Source organism: Limanda limanda, chromosome 23 (genome assembly GCF_963576545.1).
Source record: "Limanda limanda chromosome 23, fLimLim1.1, whole genome shotgun sequence".
Classification (NCBI taxonomy): domain Eukaryota; kingdom Metazoa; phylum Chordata; class Actinopteri; order Pleuronectiformes; family Pleuronectidae; genus Limanda; species Limanda limanda.
The window spans coordinates 5,994,428-6,019,998 of NC_083658.1; the positions used below are offsets into that span (position 1 = coordinate 5,994,428).

Here is a 25,571-nt window from a genome sequence, read left to right on the forward strand (position 1 = left end):
ACATGAGCAGGAAGGCGCTGTGGCCCCGGGTCCGGTCCATCACCAGGACCCTGCGTCTCTCCACCCGGAGCAGGCTGATGGCCCAGGCCCAGGCCAGCGCCGAGAAGCAGCCATAGAGCAACACGTAGCCCGGGAGCTCCCCCCCGGCGGCCGCCTGCCACACCATCCCCCCCAGGAACTGGACCACCAGGAGGACGGACACGGCCAGCTGGAAGCCGTAGAGGCAGGTGCGCGGGATGAACTTGGGTTCCATGGCCGTGCCATATTTCTTGTAGAACACGCAGTGGATGGTGCCGAGGAAGAAGGAGAGGGAGACCAGGATGGAGGGGACGAGGGTGAAGTAGAAGCAGGGGGAGATGCCCTGCTCCACCCAGGTGTGGGAGATGGAGGAGTTGGCTTCACAGTAGCTCTGGATGAACACCATGGCTGGAGCTGGAGGAGGAGACACATGATTTCAATGGAGACACAAAAGGTGCAGGACACAAACTTTTAAAATGAAAGTTAAGTAAGAGGGAAATTATGATTCCACACAGGTTGTTACTGCTGCTCAACAACAGTGTAAAGATCCAGATATCTCAGCAGCACCTCGGAACCCACAGATCAAACTCTCTGGAGGTCTTCATGAATCAAATCTTCTTCAGTTGGGATCTGAGACACATGAAGTCTGGGCTCCATTGGTTTCTCATCTCAAGTCAGGATCACAGTCATGTCTCAGACCTGTGACGTACTGAGCTTTGAGCTGGTTACGAACCATCACCTCCCACATGTTGTGTGTTAGCTTTGCATTTAAAAGAAACATCAGAGGTTAAACAACAGGCTGTGTGTTAGTGATATCATGAGATGTCTTTACCAGTCCGGTGCTGCCCGCTCCACTTGTCCTCACACAGGGGTTACTCCAGAGAAGCTAGCGAGTCCTGCTAAAAACAGTTAGCTGCTAGTTAGCTTAGCCGGCTCTATCTCATCTATAAAAGATAAGATAGTGAGTAAGGCGGCCGGCTGCTGAGCTAACAAGTAAAGTGCGACACACCGAGTGTGTGCGTGTGTGTGTGTGTTTGTGAAGCGGCGGTGTCCTTGTAGCGAGTACCTGATCGATGACTCGATAATCGACACTTTACACAACAGCGTTTGACTGAATGGCCTTGGCCGCAGCGCCCCCTATAGGGAGACAGTGGGAACTGATACATGGAAATATATATATAATACACATATATATACATATAATTAAGTATGTAAAAGGAGTCCCTCATTATTATTATTTGTAGTAGTAGAAGTAGTATTATAAGATAAGATAAAAAAAAAGAATCCCTTATTAGTTCCACAGTGGAGGAATTTGCTGTATATTATTATTATTAGTCTGAATTAGCTCTATTCTATTTAATGTGGACCCTCAATCTGCAAAATAGCTTATCTTTCTGTGGTACAAGTATCAATTATATTTATTTACACACATATTTCATAAATCATTTGAATATCTTTATTTATGCATTACACAGAAGCAGTATTTCAATATAACCTGTAGCTGAATCTAGAAAATGCTTCCTATAGTTCAGGGTAAAACAACATGGTGGATCTACTCAAGTCAATTATAAGTGCATTCATTTTATTTTCTTAAGTTACAAATGTTTCTATGACAGTTCTCATAATCCTGAACTGACCTGTTCTTCTGGTCTGACTCTTTTCATTCTACCACTGACCTTGTGTAAACTGAAACTTGAACTTAACTTACTGTATAAATTACCATAATCCAAACACCACTAGAGTTATATATTTGAGTTAAAATACACATTATATATATTCCATACAATTTTATGAAAGGTTTGATAATGGAACCAAACAAACCTGCAATGCCTCAAGCTGACCCCTAGATGGCACTAGACACAAAGGTATCTAAAGAGACTCATATAAGAACAATAGTTCATAAAAAAAACACCCCCCACACACACAGGTGGTGAAGGAAATAAACGCTCCTGGAAATGGAACATAATAACAATGTGCGGCATGTTATTAATGGCCAGCAGGGTGTCATTAAATTGCTATATTAAGGCCGGTGAACGAGTGATTAATGACAGGAACAGAACCCGAGTGTGTGAGTGTGTGTGTGTCTTCCACTGAAAGAGTCATTTTCAAGACAAAAGGAACATGAGAGCGTCCTTCAGTGATGGAGGGATTCGAGTTGAGAACTTTTCCCATCAAACTCTAAATGCAGGTTTTAGTCGAACGGAGGGAAGTGACTCAGAATCCAGCTGTCCCATCTGTCCGTCCAGGGTGGATGAAGAGAAGACTCCTTGGAGAGACTGCAGTGTGCTTGGGCTCAGGTCTTTTTGACAAGTGAGGACATGTTGTTAAAGGGTTAATACCGGCTTTCAGGGTTAGAATGAAGCTTAGGCTAGGGTTAGGTATTTAGATGTGATGGTTAAGGTCATGGTGAGGGGCTCTCCAGCATAAACACTGACCTTGACAGGACTAGTCGACCTCGTGGGGTAAAATGCACAGGTCCTAATGCGGGAAGATGTCCTCCCTGAGGTCCTGGTGAAGGTGGGTAGGTTAAGGTTTGGGTTAGGCATGAATTGGTCATGGCTAAAGTAAGGGTTAGGGTTAGGGTCACGGTTTTGTTTCGACCGAAGACGCCACATGCTCCTTCGCTCCTAAGCTCTGTCTATTCTCTGTTTCTTATGCACACTCCATCAGGATATACTTCCCCTTTTTTCTTCTTTCACATGAAGGTACACACACACACAAACACACACACACACACACACACACACACACACACACCCACACACACTGGGGTACATCTTATCATTTGCAGCCTTCACAATGGGCATAAAGAGCTGCTAATCTGCTTCATCTCCCTGCTTCTTTTGTGAGAGTGGAAATGGACCTTCTGTCCATCAGCTGCTTGTCACCCAGCTCCTTTGTCCCCCCCCCCCCCCAGGAGGATGTGATGACCTGCCCATCACGAGCCCCTCATCTCTCGCCCTCTTTTTCGCGGGGCGTCTCCACCTCGGCATACAGACTCCCAGCTGGAGCCCTCGGAGTCCTCTAGGTGTTTCTATTCATGTGTTCAATCCACCTTTTCTCTGGTTCCTCCTGTATGGCTCTTTGTTCGGTCGGGGGCTGCCTCACACGTACGGATTGAAAGCAGGCGGGGATAAGACGGATGCGTACGCCACTCTAATCCTTCAAATTCAGTGAGAAGAGTGGTATAAGGAATGCTTGGTCCAATCTCATTAGGACTGAGGGCGATCAATAAAGCTTTCGGTTCTGCTGAATGAAGTATTCACTGACGGATTGGGCTTTGGGAGAAAGTTCCTACCATGAGCTCACCAGCAGGTGACCTTTGCCACCTTTTAAATTGTAATCTGTATGATCCAGATAGAGTTTACCAATCTGCCTTTTCTTCTCATGTCCAGAATAGAAACCAAATGGCTTCACGATGCTGATTTACGTTCAGACATGTGTTGAATCATTTTGACGTCATCCCTGCAGCTTCATGTCTGTTTTTGAAGAGACAAGCTTATCTGCAAGAGCCAAAAAAATTCTTTCTGAATTTCCTGGGAACGAAATGTGCACCAAGTTTGTGTTTTAAACATCTGGCCTCTTCCGCTGATCCACATGTTGATGGCTGCCTGCTGCAGAAGAGGAAGCTTTCCACCTGTTTCGATGAGATGCTCTTATTTGTGGATACTGGGTGAATGAAACCCAAAGCCCTTTAAACTCCACGGCACACAGGCTCCATGACCTCCAGCTCCAGAGACGTTTTCCACTTGGAAGGACTTTCCACACGGCCGACTCCCGAACTCCACGTTGTACCTCGGAGTTTGAACTGCCCGACCCTGGCAGCCGGCCGACAGTGATTCTGACACCTTTTCCTGCTGTGAGGAGGATAAGATCAGCTGTCAAACACCGAGGGGCTCCCTCCACCGCTGCTCGACGGCGGCCTCACCTCAGGCCGCCACACGCACATAGAGAGGGGAAGGTGGAGACCCGAGCCTGGGAGCCAGAACGTGAGTGACGTGAGGGAGAATCTCCGTTTCCAATTCCCAAAATATACCGAGGAAGGCCTGGATCTCATTTTCCACCCATCTGTTGTAAGATTTCTCGAAAAATGTCAAAACAAGAGAAAAGCAAACAGTTTTTTTAAGAAGTTAGTGGCTGGAATAAAATGCAGCAGCGCTCAAAAAAACATGTTGTCTAAGCAGCTCAGTGTTTTTACGAGGCTCCAAATCATCCCCGAAATGAATTGACAAGAACAAAAAGAGGAAATAAAGCAACTAAACTGAGAAAAAAACAAGATTTAACACTTCATTTCAAAGCTGCAAGTGGAGCTCGGTGCAGCTTCTAACCCAAACAGCATGGTGACAAAAAGCCATCAAGCAGGTTTAAAAGCTTAATGAATAAACTCCAGGTTGATCACTAACTTATTAGGATGTTCTCTTGTTAGGGAGACACACACACACACACACACACACACACACACACACACACACACACAGACACACACACACACACACACACACATGATAGAGACGGTCCAGCTTCACCATGTCACATCTCTTTCCTCTGGGCTGGAGGACGAGGGATAAAACTTTTTTCCGCATTACCAAGAGGAGGAAGGCCAAACATCATGTGCATGTGTGTGTGTGTGTTGTGCAATATGTGCATGTGCAGATTGTATGTATACAGGCGGTGTTGTTCTTCCTCCAGGCTGTAGTGTGGTTATGGAGGAGGAGGAGGAAGAGGAGGAGGAGGAGGGAGGCAGCGCATCTGGAGACAAGGACTCTCACTGATGTCAAGCGTGGGCGGCTTATTTGTTTGGTTTGGGGGTCGTGGGAATACTGGAAGCATCTTCTCGCTGATGAGGAGCTGATGCTCGCGGACACGTTGCAATGTGGAGTGCTACCGCTCCCAGTGTTTATTCTGCCAAGCGCCTGCACACACAGGATATATCGTTTCATACAGAGGAGCGGAAACATTCCTGAGAGTGTCACCGGTCATATCTCGGCAGGGGACGGGACTGTGGGCTCAGGTTCTCCCCCCCCCCGACTCAATATCCAGTTCAAAGAAATGGTATTTTGTCCACAAACGGATGGAAAGTGCAGGTGAGAAGCAGAGCAGGAGTGAATTTATATGTGCATAATTTACGACTCCTTTTTTCTATTTTCATTTCTGTATAAATCGGGGAGGAAATCCACATTCTGGAAACAAGCGTGCCGAAAAGCTTCTTGTTCTTGGCAAGCTGCAGAGAGAGAGAGAGAGGTACAGTCGAGTTTGACCTGCTGAACTCTTCTCTGGGGTTTACGCCCATGCTGATGCTGTTGCCTTAACAACAGGAGGCGACGGAGGCGGGAGGAGAACCCCGGGATAAAAGCAGGTTGGCCTGGGTGGGAGGACACGTGGGAGCTAAACCTGTGCAGGTGCATGTCACTGCCAACGTGGAACCAGCACACAGATGCACCTTCTAGCCTCCGTGTTGTCATTTCACACCCCCAACGCCTGCATCCACCCACTCACCCTTCCTCCTCCTCCTCCTCCTTCTCCTCCTCCTTGTTTTCCCTCTCCAGGTGTGATCAGGTGCTGCTAACTCCCCTGGTCCCCTCCTCCGAGGGTTATTACTGTTACAAATAATCCCATGATGACGAGCTCCAAACACTTGCAAAAGTAAAAACAGGATATTGATTTGATATTTGCAGCGGATTTGTTTGCTGCTCTTCCCTTTGTGTATATATAGAAACTGCAGCTTGGCATCTTAGTGCGTGGCCTTGGTCTAAAGTAGGAAGGTCTTTTGTGTCGTCTTCTTATTCTTACTACGACGTGTTTACATGACTCAGCTCGTGTCCCAGTGGCCTGATGCTGTCGTGTCTCCCAGGGCCATAACTGTAGCTTGAGGGAGGCTGATAAGAAAATTAAGTCTGGGCCGTCCCTCGCTGCTCTGCTCGGCTACATCCAGAGCTAGTGTTCCGTTTGTCTACGATGCTTTTTCTCTCTTTGTCTCCCTATGTGACAGCTTGAACATTTGTGATGGTGCGTTAAGACCAGTGGGAGCCGAGCAACTGGGAGATCCACCTCTGCCATGTCATGATTCGGGTGCGCAGAAGAATGAGAGGAATGCGGAGAGATGAAGCTCAAAAGCTCCTTCTGCACATTTCCCATGGATCTACCTGCATGACTTCATTTGACAAGCACCTCTGTGTGTGTGTGTGTGTGTGTATGTGTGTGTGTGTGATAGGGAGAAAGAGAGAGGGATTGCTAAGTTGGCGGTTTGAATGATGTTTAACTGGAGCTCAGCACAGCTGAATGAGGCCAAATCCGCTTTCTCCTGGGTGCAGTTACTCAGAGCGTCGTGCTAGAGAGCGATCACAGAGAGAAGGATGTCACCACATTACAGTCGCACACACACACACACACACATACACACACAGTATTTTTTCCTCCTACGAAGCACAAAACATAACCCATACCATCGACAGCAGCCCACTCAGAGGACTTAGGATATATACAGAGCACTGAGCTCCATCCCACATTAACCAAACACAGAGAGCTCCCCTCTTGAGGCGTCTCCCACACACACACACACACACAAACACACACACACACACACACACACTGGCCTCACTGGCACATAATCTTCCTCTGCCACATCCCTTCTCCTCACAGCTTACACCGCTTATGATCAAACCATGGAGACAGAGTCAAAAGGAAAACAGCGATAAAAAAGAGAAACACAGGCACCGAGGAGCAGTGTTTGATGCCGTGAAGGAAATCGTATCGTTTGTGTAGAAATGACATAAAAGATGCAAAAAGGTCTCATAAGGTAAATCTTTCAGTCAAATGCATCTTTTATATACGTCTGCTTATATTTTCCTTACATGATTTACAGCCGTTTAAAGCCTTTTAAGAGAGAAGAGAAATCGAGCCCCGGTTTTTTCTTTCTACCTTTTTTTTTTTTTTTGCGGTTTCTGCCAACAGCCCACACCAGCTTCATCAAAGGGGGAATGAGGCGGGCGTTCACGTAAACACACGCTACTCGCCGAGCTAATTTGATTCAGATGAGAATTTATCTTTTCTTTTTTTCGAAGCTAGAGCCGTCAGTTATTTGGAAAAACAGACGAAGTGCAATTGAATCTGATCCTGGCCTCACTGGGATACATAATGAAAGAGCCCGTATTTGAAGGGAAAGTTACGAAGAGGCCATTTCAATTACTCCACAAACTAAACTGGACGGCCGACTCCGATGATTTTCTCTTTTTCTCATTCTCCGCTCTTTCTTCTCCTTTTTTAATGACAGCGGCGGTCGGGGGTGTGAATCGTGAGGAGCGCAGCTGTCTTCGAAAGCCCGCCGCTTTTTTTTTGCCACCGCTAATTGATTCAAAGGAAAACACAACTTTTTTTTGTTTTGCGTCCCATTATCCTCACGCCTGTTTGAGTAATAACACGTCGGCTCGGTCGGAATCAGTTTGACGGGTTTGGGAGTAAAGAATTGTCAGCATCCGGCAGATTATTACAGAAGCTGTTTTGCCTGAGAAGCTGCCGACAGCCTGTCAGGTGCGATCGCTCCACTCTCAGCTTTCCTTTACTCCAGCTTGTGACTGACAGATACATTTTTAGCCGTCCTTTCTCTCAGGTTTTCAGAGTTCACTTAAAGAACTCATTTCATTCGAGCGTCGTCGTGGCCTGAAAGCGTTTGAGAGTCGTGATGAAAGCAAACACGAGAATCACAGCTTCGTCCTAAAATACAGTTTTAAAGATATGATAACTGTTCGGTGGACCATGGGTCATGTTAGTAGGAAGGTTTATTTCTGGCTGGCTCCCTAAATGGACTAATTGTTCAAAGATTCCGACAAGAAGAAAGTTGAGTGACTATGTGGGAAATTATATTTTTAGATTTTCAGCATCGAAACCAATTTAGATTTAAGTTTTTTTCTTGTAAAATGTCAAAATACATGTGTTACCTAATGGGAACTATATGTAGAAGGCTCATCTAACAATAAATTTACAACTGTTGATCACATTTTTGGGAAAAATCCATTATTTTGACTCTTACATCATCTCGATTGTAATTATTCCACTTGAAATCCAACGTTTCACTTAATAAATCCCTATAACCCACCTACAATTATATGTTAGTGTACATTTCTAGTATATAACCCCATTCAGATCTAAAAAATACATTCACGATTTCAGCACATTTAAGTTATGAAACCCATTTAAGTAATAATTGATGCAGTAGAGTTAATCTACAACGGATAGAACAAAGGAATATCTCTTCCTGAGGAACTGTTTCTTCGGTCTCTGAAGTCGAGCTCTTGAGCCGCGACACCTTCTCTCAGACTCTGCTGCCCGCGCTCCACACAGATGGTGAGGACCCGGCGCAGGAGGCCTCCCGCCGTGCCTGATAACAAGTTCCCTGGGCTATATGGGGCAACGGTGACTGTAAACACTCCGGCCTCAAGTGGAGCGAACAGGTGGCCCACCACGCAGGACCACTGGTCATGTTGCGTGCCCACAACAAAAGCTCCTTTATGGGGGGGGGGGAGAAGTCTTTTCATGCCTCACTGTGCCACAACGGGAGGAAATATCAGAGCTAAGAAGCTTCTGGGGGAAAGTATCTCTGCTCATTCCGATCACTTCCTGCGGGTATTTGTTTTCAGAGGACGTATCCGAGGGAGAGGAGAATGTCACGGAGGAAGGAAAGTGACGCTCCGCCCGGTGTTTACGCAAAGACTTTGGTGTTTGTCGTCATTGGGTCCGGCCGCCATTGGCAGGCGAGTTGCCACAGAGCCCCTTTCAATCCTCCACACACACACACACACACACACTCTGACCCATATAGGTGCTTTGAACCGCTGGCAGGCCCGACAAGATTATCTGGGCCCCCGTCCCAGGAAGACCACTGGGATCTGGGTTTTTGGTGGTGATGGTGGTGGTGGTGGTGGTGGTGTCTGTGTTCACGAAACATGTCTATAAATCTGTCAGTCTCTGCGTGTGCATGTATACATGTGACGCTCCTGCAGTGTGTGGCGTCACTTCTGAAGCGCCACAATTTAGTCTCCAGGTGGTTCTCCTCTCCAGACCGTCACCGAAAGAGGAGAAATGTTTTTCCTTTAAACTCAGAATTAAGGATTTCTGACTTTTGAAACCCGGGAAGGAAGATTTCAAGGATGAGGAAGTCACGAGCGGATTTCACGGGTCAAACGATTCAGTTTGAAAAAGCAAACAAACTTTCCTCCCTGGCCGCGGTGACCCCTCCTCCATCTTGATTACATAATCCCCAGATTAATTAGCGGTGTGTTTCTGCCACTTCCTGTAGCGCGGCCCTCAAACCGGCTCCCTCCGCAATCTGGCCTATCGACTTACAGGGCGCCAGGGCTTTTTTCTTTGAAGGCCGCCCCGGCTTCAGAGGCAGGAGAAGCCTCTGATGTGACGGCTGGAGGAAAGGGCCCCTGCAGTGTGCCGGTACAGACTGATAAAAAAAAACTGTAAAAACATTTGGGTAACACACACACTCACAGGGGGGGGGAAAGAAAATTAAGAATAATCTGGTTGTGAAAACAAGAGGTGGTATGGAACAATGACAATCTGGCTCCTTTGGTAATTTCCTGCCGGCGTTGGTTCGTGTGATGTGGTCGTGCCTGTTCTGCCGGGATCAATCAAACCCCGCGAACAGATGGCATCGCGCTCCTCCGGCGGACTGGGGGGGGGGTAGTCTGTGTTTTTTCGCAGAGGCGGTAATTGGCTCGCTGTGCCGCGGACCGGCGCGCGCTAACAGTGACAACACGTGTCGTTGTGCGTTGAACGGCTCGTAAAGGGCCGACCTGAGCAGGAGGCATCGACTCCAACTTGTGTTAAACACAGCTAGGATAAAATTCCACTATCATCAGACTTCAAACGCAAACAAATGCATTATCGACTCTACCGCTCCCGATTATCTTGTAAGTCATGATGATAACAGTCAGTGGTGGGAAGTAACGAAGTAGAAATACTTTGTTAGTGTACTTAAGTAGATTTTTCACATATCTGTACTTTACTTGAGCATTTATTTTCCTGACGACTTTTTACTTTTACTCGTTACATTTGAACAAAAATTCATTCTTACATTCTCAAACTGGCTCGTTACTTGAGCAGCGGAGGTTGGCGCAGCACGCCTCTATGCACGGCGCACCTCTCTCTCTCTCATCTAGGGTTCAAAATTTGTAAAATAATACATTATATACATTATATTCATATTGTTGTTAGAATTTTTCAGTCATTTGAGATAAATCTTGAGGAGAAACATTTTGGGTTGTTTTGTGTCTGTATAGGCCTACTATAAAAAGCACTTTGCATTTTTAATTTTGGTACTTGTACTTTTACTTTTGATACTCAAGTACATTTCAACACCAGATACTTTTGATACTTAAGTACTTTTAATATTAGCTACTTTAGGACTTTTACTCAAGTCATTTTCTGACGGGTGACTTCTACTTTTACCAAAGTCACTTTCAGGTAAGATATCTGTACTTTTACTCAAGTATGGCTTTCAAGTAATTTATACACCACTGATAACAGTTAACATCGGACCCCCCGATGGACAAAAACTGGACTTCTAGTCTCGTTACAGGCGCCAACAAGAGTCTGAAGAGTCAAAGATATCGTTTTCTGCATCTGAAAACATGGACTGCTCTCCCTAACAGGGTTTGCTTGAAGGTGAGGAAAGCTTATGTGGATAAATGGAACCATTTGTGGGGAAAACTCAGCAAGCTGTATAAAGGAGAAGCACAGTAATTGCATGTGTACTGTACGAGCCTGTGTGTGTGTGTGTGTGTGTGTGTGTGTGTGTGTTAGTAAGACGCCGGGCACTTCAAAGCTTTGATGTAGGAGCTCCTAAATGAGGGCCACCAGAGGTCCGGACTAATGGGACATCATGGGGAGATTAGAGGCCATGTGTAGCCGGCTGACAACACAACATTATATATATGTGTGTGTGTGTGTGTGTGAGACAGACAGCGAGAGGGAGTATTAGTTTTTTGTGTGTGTGTGAGATTTCCTGTGTGTATTCTTCAAGCAATTAAAAGTAAAAGTTTGGGCTCGTGGAGTCTTGCAGAGAATTGGACAGAAAGTAATAAGAGTGTCACAGGAACATAAACACCAGAGAGCTCCGTCCCCAGTATGGTATAAATCCTTTATTAAATAATCAACAATAATTATAATAACAATCATAAAAAGAGCTTTTTCTGTACAAAGACCCCTTTTGCAAAACAACAACAACAGCAGTCCGAGCAGTGCGAACAGGGGGGGGTGGGTGGGGGGGGGGGCGTCCTGTCCTTTTACACTTTTGTTTGGTCCTCCCGGGGGCTGAGGGGGGGTACTGCGACTGTCACTTTCAAGCTCCCGTGTCCGACACTGGCTCCCGACAAGGCAAGCTGGACCCCCCCGAGGCTCCAAGGCACTTTGAAGAGAGTCAGTGGGGTCCAGAGATGCGGGCCTCAGAGGAGAGGGACGGCTCGTGTGTGCGTGTGCGTGTGTGTGTGTGTGTGTGTGTGTGTGTGAGAGAGAGAGAGAGAGGGTCAATGGGATGACATGTTGAATCCAATGTTCTTCACGGTGTCAAATATAAACCTCTCAGCAGCAGCAGCCATCATTCCCTTCATTTGTAGCGTCTCTCAGAGCGTCCAGAGTGTGTGTGTGTGTGTTTCTGTATATACATCTGTACATACAAGTGGAGTAATGTGTGTGTGTGTGTGTGTGCATGGGAGGGTCTCTCGCCCTCTCCTTCTCATGGCTTACGAGTCCATTCACAGCAAGTGCAAAGACCAGACTCTTTCCCATTTGCTCCGAAACCCAAACTCCAAAAAATGTGAGATGTGTGTGCATGTGTCAGGGGGTGATGGGAGGGTGGGGGGGTTAGGTGGGGGGGGGTAGGTCCTTTAAATCATGGCTTTCGAGGTCCCCAAAAAGAAAGAGAGAGATAGATCCCTCTCATGTCTCTGTGTTGCCTCAGCGATCCTTTCTTTACCGCAAACAGTTTTTTGCTTTTTAAGGCTTGTCGTGTGTCCGACGCTCACTCACTCTCTCACTCAAAGCCTTTTCTTTTTTCCTGGCTCTGCATTTGTTTTCAATCCTTTGCGAGAGAGAGCCCAGAGAGAACAAGGAGGAGGAGGAGAGAGGCAGGGGATTTTGTTTTTAGTGCGCTGTCAATCATCCGCTTTCTCATTCCCTCCTTTTTTTTTATATATACCAGCAATCCATAGGTTGCACCGACCGACGCTCCTTGACCTTTTTCACAATTAACCACAATGTAAACACGACCTTCTCTTTGACGGGAACCAGCAACAACTAAATCTAACAAATAACGTCTCTCCGCCTTTGAAAGAAAGCGTTCAAACCCCGACCCTGCACCACTTACGCTTTTCTCAGTTTTTTTTCCCTCACTACTTATCTGCCACGGCGGAGTTGGCAATCGGCCAGAACGAAAACATTGAAAACAGAAAGAGAGGGATGTCTGGAGCTGAGAGGATAACTGAGGCTGATAGGTAGCAGAGTCGGGGACGGAATGCAACAGAAAAAAAAAAACAAAAGGAGAGGAAAAAGTCAACGTGCCACACAAAGGAGCTAAGTTCTAGGCCACTGTGTTCACATGTGAGCTTTCTAAGCACGTTCCTAACCTACCACCTCTTCACCAGTCTCACAAACTAGACCTCTTACAAATCTATGATGCATTGATAAACAGTTCTCTTTAGGTGGAGCGGGAAACTGTCGCTGATATGTGTAGATATTTGTTTGTTGAGGAATGGAACAGGGTAACCCCAGTCCTTCGCCGCCAAAAAACTACGCCACGTTTTCCGAGAAAGTGTCCGTCTCGTTGTCCGTGTCCGGGGTTGGTGGGGGGGGATCTGCACCATCAAGGAAGTAAACTGAGGCTAAAGTGAAACTGGAGGAAATGGAGAAAAACAGCGAGAGCTTTCCACAGAAGAAGCGGTTGCGGCGTCCTCTCGACCTGTCTCCCCTCCTGGCTCCTCCCCTCGTGGCTCCTCCCCTCACGCCTCGGTGCAGCAGCGCTGTTGGTTGAGTTTGACCTTGTGCTTGAGGCCGTCGTACAGTTCGAAGTTGTAGTTCTCCAGCGTGGTGGAGGAGCGCGAGGACAGGCCGCTGTAGGAGCAGGTGCAGTAGAGCAGGAGGCCGGCGCACACCGCCCCCAGCAGGACGCCCAGGGAACTCATGACGATGATGGTGACCAGGATGGGGTCCAGGGTGTAGAGCCACGAGTTGTCCTTCTCTGACACGCGGGTGACGGGGGGGTCGGAGGACGGGGACGCCGTGTTCCACTCGGGGAACTGCAGGACTGGGACAGGAAGGGGAAGAGACAAGGAAACCAATAAGTTCAATTGACGAGTTTTGTAAAGATTGTAAGTTGTATCCTAAAATGAAAACTATACATCTTTAGACACAGTTGGTGCTTACCTCCCCCCAGGGGGTCTCTGCCGCTGAAAAGTCGCCCATCTCCAAACTCATTGGGTTTCCGCTCTGTCAGGGAAAAGCACAGGTGACACGGATTTTAAGCATCGAGCAAAATCCTACATGTAAGTACTGTTATATTTCATATGCAAGAAAAGAGAGAAGAAATTCATCTCCTATTCAAAATCGTACATTTTAATTATTATCATATTTACATATACATACACACACCAGTCTGGGAGTAATAGAAAAATATGACTTTATTAATAGAGAAAAAGATCATTATGATACATTCCTGTTAATCACAGTCATCACATAACATACTGATGGTATAAGACTGTTCATTCCACGTGAATAAGGATGCACACATCGTCAAAATAATCAACATCGTTATCACCGTTAAAATCATCGACACTGTCACGGCCAAGTTTAAGAGTGGTGGATAAGATGATCGAGGAAAACAAAACAAAAAAAACTAATAACGACATTTTAAGTAGCGCCCGTCGCGAACTCTCACGCTTTCCGTTCGGTGAAATTCGTGAAACGGCCAAAGCGGCGTGGATTGAAAACTCCAGTGTACTTATACTTGAGATGAGTTATATTCTCACTTGTGTGTGTGTGTTTGTGTGTGTGTGTGTGTGTGTCTGCCCCTGGCGAGCATTCAGGAGTGGGAGTAACTACTTGGCAAGGCACACGTCTGGATGTGGAGGTCTTTGACGGCCAATGGCGTTGTTAGCACTGTTGCCAGGGCAACTGCAAGTTGGCAGCGGATTGGCGCGGCCGGAGGTGTGGTCGGTAGATGGGAGATAGAAGTGCTTACCGCAGCCTTTCCTCGTAAATGTTACCCGTCCATTAAGTAATTACAACTATTAGCGGCTCGGGGCGCCAGCAGTGTCGGGATGGACGGGATAGGGCGTCCAATCCCCCCCCGGCCCCCCCCCCCGGCCAAGTTGATTTAAAAGCACACAGCGAGAGCATGCCAACAAAAAAGCCGTCCTTGTTTCTCTTATTTTTTTTACTCCGGAGAGAAAAGTGCTGCTGAGCCGGGGACTCGGGAGGTGACGGCTTTCTGCTGGTGTGACAGATCAGGAGACCACGCCCCATTGAGCCGCAGAGTAAAGAGCTCAATTTCTAAATCCCCCCCCCCCCCCTTCCCTCTTCACCAATTTCTCATTTTCTTTTTATGTTTGTGAGTTCATCAGCTATGTCTTGTTCTATGCTTTTCTTTTATGGCACTAAAAAGGAGGAAGCGTCGATAGCTGCAGCCCGGCTCTGGTTCCCATCACGTCTTGGATGCACGTACGCGGCGCTTATGGCTTCCAGCTGGTGCCGCGGCATTGTGGGATTTGTAGGAGTATAAATCAAGGAAGAAGTGGCGATGGCAGACAGCTGTCTCTATTTACATCCCCCCAACCCAACCCACCACCCCAAAAAAAACAAGCACATATTCACACCGAAAAACACAACATGGCTCAGCTCGGCTTTCATCTGGGCAGCGCACAGACACTGGGAACAATGGGAGTGGGTGGGGATGGAGCAGAAATGGGGAGTGGAGACAACGTGCTTTTATTACGCCATGAGAATCAAGATGAAACGCTAAACACTGAGGACGGGCGGCATCCATCACCGAGTGACGCCTTTATCAGGAGGAGAGGAGGCGCTCAATCAAACCGGCTGCTTATCTCCGTTGCTGATGCAGGACTTTAAGTATGATGGATTTGCATTCCTTTGTTTTTAAATGTGCACATGCTGTTGAAGAAGGACAATGGAAGGGTGTTCAGCCTCACTACTGGTACAAGTGGTATCGCAGCCATCTCCTGTTGTTATTACAGAGACACCAGGAGCTTGATTTTCCCGCGGCTTTGCCAGATCATCTCCAGCGCCAGCACAACGAACGCCTCTTAACAGTTTCCTCCTCGTCTCCTCTCACAGCGCCACGGGGCTCCCTGGCGTCCCGGGGGTCTTGTTTCAGCCCCGAGGTTTGGCAGCTCCGGTTGGCTCTCACAGCGGAACCCGGCTCGACCCCCCCCAACCCCTTCCCAGTCCACACATATCTGTGTGTGTGTGTGCGTCCACGATGGGGTCATTCCGGGAGGAGCGCTGGGGCCGTGAGGAGCCAGACGCACTCGAGGGTCCGAGACAAGCTGCTCAGATAAATAACTTACTTCAGTCCTCTCATCCGGAGCAGCAGAGTGTGAAATGTCAACAGCAAACTGCTTCATGGAGCAGGAGAGGAAAAACAGCAACTAAAGCTACATCCATTAGAGAGGGAGAGAGAGAGGGAGAGAGAGAGAGAGAGAGAGAGAGAGAGAGAGAGAGAGAGAGAGAGAGAGAGAGAGAGAGAGAGAGAGAGAGAGAGAGCACAGTGTTTCTTTGCAAAAATGTGTTTCACTTGGCAGTTTAGGACGACGTCTGTGTCCTCGTCACCGTGGCAACTGTAAACTAGAGGAGAGGCGGGTCCGTCCAGTCGATCTCGCGGCGTCACAACAACACACGGCCACTGACATCACATCCGTCCTCCGCTGCCGAACGCGACCGCGGCCACAAGCGCGTCTCTTCAGCAGAGGGTGCGGTGTCGGTCCCGGCTGTCCAGCCTCACTGTCAGGACTGGCTCCACCCCTGGGGCGGCCATACTGGACGACCAGTTAGAATACTGGAAGCACTGGGAGGAGCTGTGATAGGCCACCGACAGCTGGCTCTTCTTGGTGGCCAGGTGTTGTCGGCAGCAACAGAGGGCTCTGACCAAGATGGCCACCGCCAGGAGAAGGAGGGCGCCTCCGGCGGCCATAATGTAATACCAGTGGATGGGCAAGGGAGGCACAGGAACGCCTCCCCCTGGTGGAGAGATACAGAATAATTGGCCAGCGGGAAAAGAGAGGAGTGGCACTTTGTTTATTTTCTACATTTTACTCTCTGACTTCTATCCCTATGTCTTCATCATACGAGCAGCAGGCGTGCACCTCATGTGAGCATGCTCAAGCATGCCAGTTGCAAAAATGAAATAAATCTCCAAGGCCAAAAGAAAATCTAAAATGCATCCATTCCTCTCATGTAGCTTGTTTTGCAGTTGGAGGACAAGTTTTCACACCAAGATCATCAAGAGATTTGGTTTGAAATCAGTCCAACGGTTGATCCGATCAAATGCAATGCAATTCATGTTTATTTTCACAGCTCCGATGAAATGATTTGGTGTGAAACGAAAGCCAAAATAATTAGTTATAAAAGCACCCACACACATTGAATCAGGGAGCTTCCTCTTCCTGGTCCGAGCTGGCACAGGAAGTCACAAACAGCCCCCGTGATAAAGCCTCAGAACCATGCACGAATCAGTCAGACACCACATGGGAATCCAATGTTCCAGAGCTCTCTTCGAGCTTGGATTGGGATTTGTTATTTAGCTGGCTTGAGTTGGCAGATTGGTTTGCAGTACATAATTTATCCTGCTCCCTGTTCCTGGCTTGTTTTTTCTCTCCTTTCGTTTTCCTTTTCTCTCCTGCGTCAGCCTCCCGGCCAGTCCTCTCTTCCTCAAGCCAAGCGCTGTCTCCTTGGATCTGCACAGATCCTGTAGCGCTGCTGCCCCTGGCCTGAACCCCCTTCTCACATTCTTGGTAGGAACCGACTAAGCACCTTCCAAGAAGCCTCTCCTCAATTATCCAAGTCTGCTTTGCAAAAAACAAACCCCCGAAGACATTGAAAAACTTAGAGACAAAAATAAGAAATAGAGCCCACGTGTAGCAATCCGAACTCGAGAGTGAGAGAGTGTCACGTTGAACTAGGGGAAAGTGAAGTAGAGCTGAATACATCCGGATTTTTGGACCGTGTCACATAATTACAGAAGGGAAATGGTGCGTGCTGCTGCTGCTTCACACTGCACACACTCATTAGACGGAGCCGAGTTGGGGAGAGACACCCGAGCACAGTCCCTCGATCGCTCTGCACCGGGGACGCTGGTGTGCACGCGGGCGCCGATATCAATGTGTGTGTTTGTGCACGTGGAGGAGGTGAAAAAGCCAGGCTCTTCTTATCTTATTGCAGGACATTATGAGGCGCCAAAACACTGGCATCAATCTCCTAGCCTCCCCCAGGATGCTCTCAATCTTTTTTTTCATGAGGCAAACAGTTATTTAAAACCCTTCAGGCTGCGTCAGAGCCTGGAAGTGAGAATATCTAACCCCTCTTTTCAAATATCTGACTCACACATTTTGCTCTTTGGAGATGCATCCTTTGTTACCGCGGAGACTGACAAGGTGAAACTAATGAACTACAGCACATTACTGGAAGGATCTGGTTCTCAACTCGAAAATTCATTCTGGTGTTTGGGATTTTTAATCATTTTAGTCTTTTAGTATTCGTCTGGTGATGCCGACATGCCGCTGATGATGCCATGAATCCCCTCGTTTAAAAATGAATGCAGTTTAATTAATCAGGAATCACGGCGCCCCAGCCTCTTGGGTTGTCGCTGGGAGGACTGGGTTGTTTTTTTTTGGGGGTTGTTTTGGGGAGCTTAAGCAAAAAACCGCAGGCTAGTGCAAACCAACGAGCAGGAAGCATGACCACAGAGAGGAAGTGACGTCACACCGAGGTGGAACTCACCTGGGTTTTCAGGAGGAAACGCGGCGAAGGGTTCTGCGAGGACACAGAGAGGGAAGAAGAGAGGAAGAGAAGAGAAGGGCGAGAGAAGGGAGGGAGGAGAGGCAGCTGTTAGATAACTTGAAGCACGGGGGGGGGTAAAGTCAGCCAAATGTCACACAAATGTCACTCCACTGTCAAAACGGCTCCCTAGGAAATTCGAGTTAATTCCTCGGGTAACTCGCTCGAATTATGGCATTTTCAACGCAGCTCCTCGGCCAGAACGCGGTTTTAAAGAAGACGGCGAGCCGGGAACTGGAGACGGACAACACACTGGGGAGCGCACGGATGTGTTCACGCAAAAAGTTCACGCGTTTCAAGTTGTGTATCTGTGGCGTCCAGATAAAGCGGTCGCGGGCTGGTGCCATGTGGCTCGCTGCGAACGCACAGAGCAGAACCTTCACTTTGATTGCCTGGAATGCGAACACAAAGAACTGTTGCCTGTGTGTGTGTGTGTGTGTGTGTGTGTGTGTGTGTGTGTGTGTAGCGTGTATGTGCGTGCATGTGATTTGTTTGGGGGGGTGAGAAACAAAGAAAGAACGGAAACCGACTTGGGAACTCGCGCCTTTTGGCGGGAACGCCAGCGCGCTGTGAAGGAGTCGACTGCGCCCGGCGATAAGCAAACTCCCAGCATGCACTGGGGTGGCAACGCAGCAGCATGGAAGCGGGTTGGGTGGGGGTGGCATGTGTGTGTGTGTCGGGCTGTCGGCTCTGCTTTCCAAAACCGTGGCACTACTTCGACTCTCTCAAGACTTTTCATGACACACGTGCAGAAATGAATGATAGAACACAAACAGGCAGAGGCAGAAGTACACAAATACACACAAACACACATTTCTCCTGCACGCCGGACGTCAGTCAGAAGCGATGAGCGGCAGGTTTTTGGCTCTGAACCCCCGGCTCGGTCTCTGATCTGGTTAAGACCCTCTCCAAAGCCGGCGCTCGGCTCGACACCAGGCGCCCAGAAAAAAACTTGCTCGGGAAACAGCCTCTCTAATAATTCCCTTTGACGGACTGGGAAAAGCTCTGTTTACAAATACGACGGCGGAAAGAGAGCGATACAGGGAGGAGAGGAGAGGAAGAGAAGAAGAGAAATCTAATAAAACATAGATTAGCATCGCCGGGGCCCACAGGGCGTTTATGGCCTAGTTTTCCTATTCTCCTTTTCTTTTCATTTTTTGTTTTTTTGTGAGAAGGAGTAAACGCCGTCCCTCCCACTCCTCCCTGCTTTCATCTCTGCGTTCGCTGGGTTCTCTGTAACTGGGATGGGAGGGCGTGGAACTGGGTGGTGTGTGTGTGTGTGTGTGTCTGTGTGTGTGTGTGTGTGTGTGTGTGTGTGTGTGTGTGTGTGTGTGGGCGGGTGTTTATCACTGCATGTGTGTCACTGTTCAAGGACCTTAAGGCTGAGAGTGGAGGAGGCGGAATGGAAATGGAGGGAATGGCAGATTGATGGAGGGCGAGATGATGAGGCGATGGTGTTGACAGAGGATCAGACGGAGCTGGGGGGGTCAAATGGGCGTGTGTGTGTGTGTGTGTAAGTGTGTGTATATGAATGTGTTTGTGCGTGTTTGTTTATCTTTCAATATTCTCCAGGATGGCGACGATTTTGGCTGTCAGTCAAAGAGTTTATGTATGTGTGTGTGTGTGTGTGTGTGTGTGTGTGTGTGTGTGTGTGTGTGTGTGTGTTTATGTGTGTGTGTGTGCGTGTGTGTCTGTGTGTGTGTGTTTGTGTGTGCAACTTACGTGTACACTCTTTCAGGGGGGTGCTGGAGCTTATGTGGATGTTGTCTATCCAGATGTGTCCTCTGGTGCCGTGCACGAAGAAACCCTCCATCACAACCTACCGCAACACACAAGGGAGGAAGAGGAGGAGGAAGAGGAAGAGGAGGAGAGAAAGATTGAAAAGAAGAGGAGGAAGAGGAAGACAGGATGAAGGCAGGGGGGGAAGCGGAGGGGTGGAGGCAAATTGAGAATGGGGACAGGCAGCAGGAGGAGGAGAAAGAGGATAAAAAGTTAATACGGCAAACTGTGATTTCAAAGTTGCACTCAGCGATACTCCCACTCCTCCTCCCGTTCCCTTCTTCTTCTTCCTCTCTGACTTCTTTATGAGAACTTAACTGCTTGTGATGTCTCTGACAAATGCACAGCGATCCCCAAACAATCACGCAGCCAACAGGGACACGACGAAGACAAACCCCGGTCTTAAGGTGAAAGTAAGAGAGGGAGAACTAATGCCTTGTGCACTCGGAAGGATATATCTCATTCTAAACTTCTCTGACAAAGACATTAAAGGCACATTTCAGTTTCTGGGGAGACGGTAAAACTTGTATTCAAGTTCTTACCCCCCTGCTCTAAGGAACGATACAGGAAATCGTTCCTCCCAACCGCAATAAGACCGTACAACTCATCTCCCTCTGTCAGAGCCACCATCACAGAACTGCACTAAACATACCTGTACAACACTCCGCTCCATATACAATTACTTCACATCATATGTGATATGTGTTAATATAAACCATATTGATATAATATTGTCTTTTGCACACTCTGTCTTCATATTCTTACACTCATAGTATATCATATTATCTATTGTATAGTCAAATACTTATATTTATACCTCTACTATATATCATATCATATTATATCATACTCTTTGTATATTCTTTGTATATATAAGTCTATATACACCTATTTATACATGTGTACATGTTATTATTATTATTATTATTATTATATTTACTATTATTCTTATATATACTGTTGCTGCCATTATTACTATATACTGCTATTATATTGGTATAATTACTATCATATATAAATATATATTATGTTATATTATATACTATATATACTGTACTATTTTTATATATTGTCTAACAATAACATTACCATCATATCATCAGTACTATTACCATCATCTTGCCACTGCACCTTATCTACCTATTTATCTTGTGTTTCTGTTTTTATTCTTTCTACCTCAATATTTTTTTATTTTATTCTATTTTATTGTATTTTATTGTATTCAAATATACCGGCTGCTATGACGACTTAATTTCCCTTCGGGGATGAATAAAGTCATCTATCTATCTATCTATCTATCTATCTATCTATCTATCTATCTATCTATCTATCTATCTATCTATCTATCTATCTATCTATCTATCTATCTATCTATCTATCTATCTATCTATCTATCTATCTATCTATCTATCTATCTATCTATCTATCTATCTATCTATCTATCTATCTATCTATCTATCTATCTATCTATCTATCTATCTATCTATCTATCTATCTATCTATCTATCTATCTATCTATCTATCTATCTATCTATCTATCTATCTATCTATCTATCTATCTATCTATCTATCTATCTATCTATCTATCTATCTATCTATCTATCTATCTATCTATCTATCTATCTATCTATCTATCTATCTATCTATCTATCTATCTATTTATCTAAAAAACGAGGGTGTATTACCTGGAAGTCTTTGGGGGAGCGAGGCAGGATGGTGCGTCCCTCCTTCCACAGGGAGCCCTGGTCGTCCGTCAGCGTCCAGAGCAGCGTCTCCTCGCTGTGGGCGTCCCTCAGGAGAACCTTCAGGTGGGCCTGGGCCTCCCCCCACAGCTGGTAGGAGAAGAGGAGGCACAGGGGCCCGGTCTCCGCCGCCACCACCGGGCTCACCAGGCGGGCGCGCTGCTGCTCCGTCTTCAGGCTGGCGTCCATGTAGAGATAGCTGTTGAGCTCTGGAGAAGGGAGGGGGGGGCGAGACAGGTGAGAGGTCAATACTCAAGGAAGAGCAGGAGATCGGAGTAAAAACACAAAAGGCATCGGAGGTTCTTAAAATGTGCAATTGTGTGGTTTTAGTATTTTTAGCACTTTGACAGAAATGAGCCGAGTTTTGTTTTAACCTTGAATTTGCTGAAAGAGTTTGATTTAATGGGTTTTCATTTCAGCCCTGGAGGCGATAAAACCGAGGTTGTGTAGACTCTACTGTGACTGGAGGCTGCTGCGATGACACACAACCCTCATCGACAATCATGACACACACACACAACCAGACGTGAGCACATGCCTGCACGTCCAAATCTGTTTTCTTGACTAATCACCAGTTGCTCACAGGAACGCCATCGCACAATAGTCGAGCGGAACACAATGGGGATATGACAAACATAAACACGCAGAAGAATAGGGTCCGGCCCAGGGAGAACGAGTCATCTGTGTGTGAAACGCAACCAGAAGTCAGGCCGAGACCCTCCGGCCGAGACCCCCGGGGCCGATTCCTCTTCATTCCCTTCCAGGTAAATGACTTCAACAGCGGAAGAAAAAGTCCAACAAAATGCAAAGCACTCCATTTGTTTACACCAGAGGATGTTTAGTTTGCAAATTGGATGCCGACATGAACTCCATTGTGAGGGAGTGAGATCGGTGAGCCGGCTGTACAGTATGCATGTGTGTGTCTGTGTGTGTGTGTGTGTCTGTGTGTGTGTGTGAGAGAGAGGAACTCGATGAGGCGTCTGGTGAAGAATTTCTTAAGTGGGCCCTGTGGGAAAATGTCCAGTATCAACAATCTGCAGATTAAATCACCTGCTTTATCATGGAGATGTGTGTGTGTGTGTATGTGTGTGTCTGTATGTGTGTGTTTGTGTATGTCTGTGTGTGTGTGTGTCTTTTTTGTTTCCCAGTAAAAACCACAAATGTTGTCTCCTCTTCCTCTCACCTGAAACAGTAGCATCCAGTGAGGGTGCGTGTTTTTGAGAAACTGAGCTGATAACCTTTCACTCCGTGTGTGTGTGTGTCTGTATGTGTGTGTTTGTGTGTGTGTGTGTGTGTGTGTGCGCGGCCCTTCCAGCCGTTCCGACAAGCCGTATCTGGAGGGACAAATCTTCCTCGGCCGTGACAGCTCCCCTCTGCCTGTGTGTGACACTTCAGACGCCGCCTGTGACAGCGAGTCCCTCGGCCCTTTTCCACGCCGGCGTGCGAGCGTTGGTGAAAACACAACGTGGCGACACCGTGCAGCGAAGCCTCCTTCCGCTGTCTCCGCCTCGTGTCGGAGCCCGGCGCCTCGCTGCGAGCCCCCCCATTGTTGTGCCTCTTGTTTGCCAGACAGCTCATAATCGAGACAGCCTCGGCGCACACAGAACACAACAGAGCGTTATTAATCCACTTCACAGCGGCGTCCTGCAGAGAGACGCAAACAAGGACTCAACGCATGAAGCCTGGTTAGCAGTTTAGTTTTATTAAGCCGGAGAAGACACAGCAGCTTCTTCCAGCTCGGGTCTTTGAGGTGAGGAGTCTCTGGGTCACGTGAGGAGAAGGAATCCCACCGAGGATTAAACGGCGAGTCGACGGCGGCGAAATAATGATCCCGCGTCGGCTAAGATTTCCGACCTTTGACATCAGTGGGAAAAAAAATCAAAGGCCGGCGTGGCGTTTTTCAAAAACGGCTGGGAAATGATACTCCACACATGAAAGCCACAAACTGACTAATCTACGGAACCCTTTCCAATCCGGCCGTGATGAAAGACGCGTGGCTTTGAAGCCCCCCCCCCCACCCCTCTCCTGTCAAAGACGGTTATGACCCAAATAGGTCACGCTTCAGGAAACCGTCTCCCTTTGAGATCAGTCTGAACACAACCCAGGTGACATCACACATCCGACGAGAAAAAAGGGGAGCAAGCTGAACCTCTTGTTCGATTCAAACCAGCTGGAGAATCGCTGAATCTTTCAGAAGCAGTGCTCAAAACCAATGAATTTTAAAGCATCCCTGTACCCTTCCTATGAAACATTATAAATAGCGCTGAATGAAAAAAAATCCTCCCTCAACCCAGCGGGAAATGTCTTCTGTAGCTTTTAATAACAGGCCAAAAGCTGCACTTTTGATCCTCGGGTACGTATAAGGGGAAATGAATAATCTTTTTCAAGGAGTGTCTAAGTGGATGGAAGTCTACACGGCCCCAGCTGGGAGGTGCCCGGGGTAATGGAGGGGTAGTAAAGGGACGGCTCCTCTTTGGAATCTCATGCTCCGAACTTAATTGGAGCTACTGGGTCTTAACCTCTTCCTGCGGAGGCCTGTGTCACATGTGAGGGGGGGGGTGGGCCTTTCTCTCCGATTCTCACTTTCACTCGCTCGGGCACGACGACGCTGCGGCTGAATTAGACCGGTTTCAATTTAAGGAATTATTTTAATCAAATTGGGAAAAAAACAGAGGCTGGGAACAAGCAGAACAACTCCATTTAATTATAGGAAACAGAGGCGAGTCTAGACCCGGTGAAGTTGATCAAATAAACCTGATGCGTTTGTGGCCGTGCAATTTTCCGCAGCCAAATGAAATCCCGGCGTGCAGACGCATACATAAACGCTTCTCCAGAAACCGAAACAACATTTAAGAGGCTGCGTTCAGCTCCTGCAGGTTCCCGTCTGTCAGCTCCGATGGGAAATAAGATGCAGAACCGGACGGAGGCGGAGACTCACCGTGGCTGTGCAGGGACCAGAAGAGAGGGGCGTTGGGGTCGTGTGTCCACCCACACAGGCCGTGGTCAAAGTCACACACGCTGTCAGATGAAGAAGAGGAGGCCGCTGTCGAGGAAGGAGGAAGAAAAGGCAGCGTAAGTGCACATGAGAGATCACAGCCCTTTCAGATAAAGAGGGATTCACACAGAGGCTTTCATCTTTCCTCTCACAGCCTCCTAATAGAGCTCATCATTCTCCTGCTTTCATGTAAAACACTCTCACCCGTCGTGGTGATGGGGACGGTGGTGGTCTCGGTGTCGGGGGGCAGAGTTGGCGTGACCGTCTCGGCCGGCGTGGTGGGTTCTGGGGAAACACACACACAACACATCGCAGGTCAGAAACAATCCTCGAGCAGAGAGGAAGCATTCATCACCTCACGTTTGTTTAAGAGGTTATTCACATCGCTATTATTTCCCCAGCGTGTCGTACATAAGGGAAGGATGAGGAAGCGTGGACAAGGAGAGGAAATGATGAGGAACAAAGGCAGAAAGAAGCAATGCAGAGGCGTTGCTACAAGGGGGGGTGAATGTGCAGTTGCAGTCCCTCACCAGCAGGGTAACACATTCGCCTCAGCAACCCTTACTTCATGTAGAATAGACTTCAACGAGACCACAGTCAGAAACCCCCGACCGAGCCCCATTCTACTAACTTTCTGCCAAAAGTTTTGTGGTTTGAAGCCTATATGTTTATTAGGGGGGGGGGGGGGGGGGGGGTGGACTCTTTGGCCTGGGCCCCTAAAGTCCCTTGATACGCTCCTGGAGGTATTTACGTGCTTGTAATAACTCTCAACTCTGATTTTTTCGTGATTTCAAAAGCAAAGCAAACTTGATTATGATTATTTTTGAAAGCCGTTGGATCCACTAGAAATGTTTTTGTGCAAAGCATGACGGTGCACTATTTCTTCGCCTTATAACCCCTCATAAAAATGGCAAAGTCCACCGTTTCCCACGCTTCCCCCCCCCCTGCAACTAATCTCTCACGCCAAAACA

The 25,571-nt window shown here is 47.5% G+C and overlaps 2 protein-coding genes across 3 annotated transcripts in view; both read right to left on the reverse strand.

Moving 5' to 3' along the window:
- The window catches only part of abcb6a (ATP-binding cassette, sub-family B (MDR/TAP), member 6a), a 7,632-nt gene extending 6,553 nt beyond the window's left edge, over window positions 1-1,079 (reverse strand). The window contains exons 1-2 of the mRNA XM_061067128.1: window positions 851-1,079; window positions 1-432 (exon numbers count right to left, since the gene is read on the reverse strand). The exon at window positions 1-432 is cut by the window's left edge and continues 92 nt beyond it. Of these exons, the coding sequence (XP_060923111.1) occupies window positions 1-424 (424 nt within the window). The 5' untranslated portion in view covers window positions 425-432; window positions 851-1,079. The remainder of the gene's footprint in view (window positions 433-850) is intronic.
- Window positions 1,080-13,016: 11,937 nt separating this feature from the next.
- The window catches only part of nrp2a (neuropilin 2a), a 56,661-nt gene continuing 44,106 nt past the window's right edge, over window positions 13,017-25,571 (reverse strand). Inside the window, exons 12-18 of one of the 2 annotated variants that reach the window (XM_061066999.1) lie at window positions 24,805-24,885; window positions 24,544-24,648; window positions 21,549-21,814; window positions 19,807-19,903; window positions 18,028-18,060; window positions 13,441-13,503; window positions 13,017-13,321 (exon numbers count right to left, since the gene is read on the reverse strand). In XM_061066999.1, the coding sequence (XP_060922982.1) occupies window positions 13,017-13,321; window positions 13,441-13,503; window positions 18,028-18,060; window positions 19,807-19,903; window positions 21,549-21,814; window positions 24,544-24,648; window positions 24,805-24,885 (950 nt within the window). Of the gene's footprint in view, window positions 13,322-13,440; window positions 13,504-18,010; window positions 18,061-19,806; window positions 19,904-21,548; window positions 21,815-24,543; window positions 24,649-24,804; window positions 24,886-25,571 lie in introns of both variants that reach the window. The other variant, XM_061067000.1, reaches the window with a different exon arrangement.